We start from the raw sequence: 6,000 nt of genomic DNA, 5'->3' as shown, positions 1-6,000 counted from the left end.
ACTCATGCATCTAATGGCATGAAGTATGTATGGGTGTTGGAGGGAAGCCAAGTCATCAGCTCCATAAAGTAGCTGGAACACTGAAGGGGTGTGGGAGTATCTTACTCGATGAACACATTGGGCAGTTATATTTTTCCATATAGTTCACGTGTGTTCCAATTCTGTTTTAATAAAGTAAATATATTCTTTTCTGTTACAAATTTGTCTCTGATCTTTAAAATTTACATGTCTTTAAAGAGACTAAATCAGTATTGTTTTCTTTCTCAGTACTGCTGAAATATAAAAGTGTACCAAACTATTTCTGGATTACCATGCACTTTGCCCTATTTTATGAGTCCTCTTCAGGATGCTTCCAAAATGAAGTGCAGGGATCTGTATATGCAGTGTGCACCAAACCAATGGCTGAAAATCCATCCCTCAAATTCTAGAAACATTAACCTATGAAAATCAGCTTAATAATATTAGCAAAGGAGTACAGAGACCTGAAGGAGATGCAATCCTTCAAGGAATAGTAAAATCAAACCAATTTATAATCAAGTACTGTATTTCAGAATGGGTGTGGTTTAGAAGGATTTCACTATTGACATGTAAAATAATTGTACAATTTTCTGTTATCATTGCCTTTACAATTTGACTTACAGAACATCTTTAAACGTTGACACTTTAAATTTCCCTCTAGGATTATTTTTTTTCTCCATGGAAAATGGTGAATTACACATTTGTTCATTGATAAAAATTGGTTTAATTAAAATTGATTTTAAATCAAACACACACTGTGTACACTTAAAAATTGACTTTACAACTAGCTCAAAAAATCTTAGCAGAATTTAGTACAAGAAAGATGATTGCAAACTAGTTTAAATATGTTCAGAATGGAGCTGGCCATTCTATCATGAGGGTAAACTTTACATGATTGTTTTTAATCTAGTGGAGTTTCTGCATGTTATCTCCAGGTTTTCACTCAGATCAGGGCAACAAGTAAGCCAGTGCACATCTAATTGTTGTTGATTTTGTTATTGTTACTGTGGTGGAAGCAAGATGTACCAGTTAAGGATTTATTTATTATTCTAGGCTCTAAGTATGCACATAGTGAAAAGACTGTGTGTGTGACAGAAAACTAGGGCCAGTGTTTACCTTGCAGAAAGTTAGTCTATCCTAAACTTCTCCTGAAAGCAAAACTATTCCTTCATTTCTTTCAAAAAATGCTTTCTTTACAAAAATGCAAACTTATTAAATATTTTAAATGTCACTGTAACAAGAGATAAGAATGTTGTTTTTTTTCCCCATTAAAAATGTTTCTGTTTTCTGACTAGTTCTACTAACAATAAGCTAAAGTACTCTTTAGTAGTTTTGCCTTTGGTTAATGTGTCATAGGTTGGCTATTGACATACCATTCAGAATAAATATATTATTAGATGAATCCTTGAACTACACTCGGGAGTCTTTTATACTCCCAACAGGAACTTCACCATTGACTTCAACAATTGAGGTTAAGCCTACTCTGAACATGTTTAAAAATGCCCAATAGAATTGAATGGATTGATAAGAAACACTTCAGCATTCTATTTAATGAAGCTTTTTAGATATCTGAAAGACAAAGCTTTAGTGGTTAAATACCATGGGGAATATCTGCCAGAAACAAAAAATGAAAAAAAATTAAAAACAACTTGGAATATTTGAAGTCAAATGCCAGGGATCCAGTGAGCCTATGGAAAAAATACAGTTTTATGAGTACCCCAGAGATATGGTAGCATATCATGAGTGATAGCTGTATATAAGAATGCAAGGGAAAATGGGCACAGTAAATCAGAGGATGATGATTCAATGCATATTGAATTCAGGAAGAGAGAAAAGATACTGTTCCTGGTCAAAATTAAAAGGAGGAAGCAAAATGACATTGTGATTCAGGTCTATTTTTCATAGTAGACTACAGCTGTACTCAAAAGGAGGAAGTTGGTGTTTTTTCTGATGTATTCTGAGCAACTAATGAAGGTATTCAACACACTTGCCCATGAGATAACAATGGATTTCAATCATTTGAATACCAGTTTGAAGAACAATATGGCAGGACACAAAATGTTCATCAAGTTATTGTAGTATTTTAGGGATAAACTTTTGCTTCACAGTACAGAGGAAGTTACAAGAGGCCTTACCAACTGGAACTGCATGGCAAGTAGAAAGGAGCTCATTCCGATTTTAAAGGCAGAAAACAAACCGAGTGAAAGTGATCATGACACATTTGACCAAAATAGACTTCCCTACTCTGCACAAAAGAGGAAGAAAAAGCATGTCAGCACTGCCAACTAAGGACTGCATTGTTATGTAGAAATAGTTAAGCTAGCTTTAATCAAGCTAGTCTAGGTACTAAAAGCAGGCTCATCATAACAGCATGCCATTCTATATGAGTTAATTAACCTCCTTTCTGTAGAGTCTAGGCCTGAGCTCAGTCATTTAAAGCTAACCTAGATTTTCTGCAGAGAACAATAGGCTCATTTTTAATTAAACATACAATAGCAAGCTATCTTGATGTGAACAAAAGGAAGGAAAGGAAGCTTAAGTAGACTGTATTAACATCACATTAAAAGCTCTTCAAAGATTTGAAGAAAGAAGTCATAATAAGGGGACATAACTGAAGGGTAACATAAAAGAATATGAATAAAAGAATAAAATTACAAAGCCTACAGTACAAAATGAGTGACAGGTAAGAAAGAGTATAAAATGCAACAAGAAAATATTCTGGAAATACATTAGAAGTGCCCAGATACTTAATTAAATTTATCTTACCATAGAGCTTAAAGAAGGAATGAGCTAAAACCTATGTAAATTTTATGTAATCAAGTTAATAGGGCCTAAAGAAATTTACTTAATAATATATCAAAAAAAATCTCTGAATTGCTAAAAGGCTATATAGGTTTAAAGAGACAAGAAAAGGATAAAATTCATCTATCTAAGGAAAGCTGGTCTAAAGCAATCCATATTTATTTTGATGTCAAAGAATAATCTAGAATAAATTTCACAATTAAGAAGTTACCATTAGGTTGCCAGGAACAGATGCTCTCACACTACCCTAATGCCCTTTTTTTACACTCAATTTCACTGATTTGGTATAAAAAGAGGAACAATAAGTATCATAGGTCTTGAGTTTAGTATCATTTAGACATTGCCCCATTACAGTTCCATTAAAAAAAAAAAGCAAAAGCAACATAATTTTCATGAAAGCACCAAAGAATTGGTATGCTGCTTACAAAAATCAAACTTGGAGAGAACCTGCACTAAGAACCCGTTAAGATCTGTTGTCATTTCAGTTCTATTCAGTTCTATTTGCATTAGTCATTTGCAAGATGCAACAGACTATAGATAGATTAGAAATCTCAGTCTCACCACTGTGAGAGCTGGAAGACAGTATCAAATTTCAAAACTATTTTCTTAACTGGGATAAATGTTCAAAATTAGCAAGATTAAATCCTCCCAGCTGAGGCAAAATATTATACCTGAGAAGAACTTAACTTACATATATAAGAGAAAAAGTAGAGAACTAGATGGCATTATGTTAGAATCAGTTCTGAGTAGACATTTCTGTCACAATAAGACAAGCAAGTGCTTACTGGAATGTGTTGATGAATGTTCCTCTCATATGTAACCCATGGGGCATAATTACTGCACTCTAGTTGGTGTTGATGCCTCCTATCCTAAGAAAAAGGCAAAAGTCATACTGGAAAGAAGGCAGAATAAAGCTGGAAGAATAAATCATTTATGAGTGTAGTCTATAAGAAAAGTGAAAAAATGTTTAGTCTATGAGAGGATGAGATACATATCCTCACATATAAACAGCTATATGAATAAGTATATATTTATACAAAATATTTATTAAAACATGTGAGGCACATAAATACTTTTCACCTTCAAGTACTGCATTCAGCTGCGGGGTCCTCAACACAGGAAGGATATCAACCTGCTGGAACAAGTCCAGAGGAAGCCACCAAGATTATTGGAGGAATGGAGAACCTCTGCCCTGGGGAAAGGATGAGACAATTGGGATTCTTCAGCCTGGAGAAGAGAAGGCTTTCAGAGTGACCTAACTGTGTCCTTCCAGTACCTAAATGGAGCCTACAAGAAAGACAGAGAGAGACTATTTACAAGAGCATATAGTGACAAGGACAAGGGGTAATGGCATCAAACTAAAAGAGAGAAAGTTTAGATTAGATGTAAGAAATTCTTTACTGTGAGGGTAGTGAGGCATTGGAGCAGGTTTCCCAGAGAAGTGGTGGATACCCCATCCCTGGAAATGTTCGAGGCCAGACTGCATGGGGCCCTGAGCCATCTGGTCTAGAGGAAGGTGTTCATGCCCATGGTGGGGGCAGAGGGGTGGAACTACATGGTTTTTAAGGTCCCTTTCAACCCAAGCCCCACTAGAAATATGACAAGGAATGCAGCAAAGAAAAATCAGGTTGGCTATTGGATAAATATATATCCACAGATGCTGTTAGAAGTTTGCACAAGCTATACACAAATGTTGCAGATTTTCTCCGAACAGGTGCTTTTACAAATTGGTTAGAGATGTAGTTCATGCAGATGATAGAAGTGGTTTTCAAACTGTGATCTGTTGCCTCCTTAAATTCTGTCAAGTACTCCTGAAGAGAGCTCTGAAAGACAAAGTAAACCTGCCTTCTGCAAATACAACAGTTCTTATATTTATGTCCACAAATTGAAAATATTTGAGTAACACTGATCAACACATACCTGAATCCATCTGAGTGCAGAGTACATCAGACAATCTCTCGAGGTCTAGAAGCCAGTAATTATTTTAATTTCTATGTAAAAATTATATCCTCTCCATGAATCCATTTTTCAAACCTATTTGCCTATTTATTAGGCAAAAAGCAAAATTTTTCTACTGCACAAGAGATTGTGTCTGTAAACGCATAAAATTTTTCACTAAAAGAATAATAAAGTACTGGAATTGACTTCCTAGGGAGGTGGTGGAATCACCATCTCTGGATATGTTTAAAAAAAGACTGGACTTGGCACTTGGTGCTATAGTCTAGTTGTGGTGTTAGGGCATAGGTCGGACTTGATGATCTTCGAGGTCTCTTCCAACCTCACTATTCTGTGATTCTGTGATACAGTGGCAGTTCAAAGAATTGAATTTTTCACAAAAAAGTAAGAGATTTTACTTAACTCCTCTTTCCATAGAGGTCTTTCTAGGCAATGACAGGACTTGAACAAACGGCATGAAGCTGAGTCAGGGGAGTTTTAGGCTGAGTATGAGGAAAAGGTTTTTCAAGCAAGGGGTGATTGAGCATTGGAGCAGGCTTCCCCAAGGAAGCGGTCACAGCCCCACAGAGCCTGACGGAGCTCAGGAAGCGTTTGGGCAGCGCTTTCAGTGTGTGCTGCGACTCTCGGGGATGCCCTGTGCAGGGCGGGCACTTGGATCCCTTCCTACTCCGCGTATTCTGTGATTCTAGGCTTTGAACACACCTCCTGCCCGGACAGCTTCTGTCACACGCATTACGGGCACAATGACCTCACTGCAGTGGCACTGCATTTAAAACTTGTATTTTAGTCCACGTAATGAAGCTGTTTCACCGTGTAACACAGCGTGAGCTTCTCTCCGTGTGCGCCGCGGAGGCCCCGAAGGGCAGAGACCGCGCAGCCCGGCGAGGGCGCAGAACCGCGGGCGCCGACACGCCGCTCCCCGGCCTGTTCTCCGAGCCGCCTCCCCCGCCTCTCCGGCGCTACGGACGGGGCGGGCCGGGCTCCCAGCCCGGCTGCGGCCGCGGCCGGCCGCTCTCCCCGCCTCCCCGAGGCGCGGCCTGGCCCGGCCCGGCCTGCTGTGGCGGCGGCACCGGCGCCTCGGCCGGGCGGCTCCATGGCTTTCATCCGCAGGCGGCGGCTGGAGCGGGAGCTGTACTCCAAGGAGAGGTGAGCGGCACTGCCCGGCCGGCCCCGCTCGGCCCCGCTCGGCCCCGCTCGGCCCCGCTCGGCCCCGCTCGGCCCCGC

General features: G+C 39.5%; 1 protein-coding gene across 1 annotated transcript in view; it reads left to right on the top strand.

Moving 5' to 3' along the window:
• Positions 1-5,759: 5,759 nt before the first annotated feature.
• NSMAF (neutral sphingomyelinase activation associated factor) overlaps positions 5,760-6,000 on the top strand; it is a 37,887-nt gene continuing 37,646 nt past the window's right edge. The window contains exon 1 of the mRNA XM_021555666.3: positions 5,760-5,922. Within this exon, the coding sequence (XP_021411341.3) occupies positions 5,870-5,922 (53 nt within the window). The 5' untranslated portion in view covers positions 5,760-5,869. The remainder of the gene's footprint in view (positions 5,923-6,000) is intronic.

The sequence above is a fragment of the Lonchura striata genome, chromosome 2, assembly GCF_050655825.1.
Source record: "Lonchura striata isolate lonStrDom1 chromosome 2, ASM5065582v1, whole genome shotgun sequence".
Classification (NCBI taxonomy): domain Eukaryota; kingdom Metazoa; phylum Chordata; class Aves; order Passeriformes; family Estrildidae; genus Lonchura; species Lonchura striata.
Note: the sequence above shows the minus strand (reverse complement) of the source record. Positions and strands in the feature narration are given on the sequence as shown.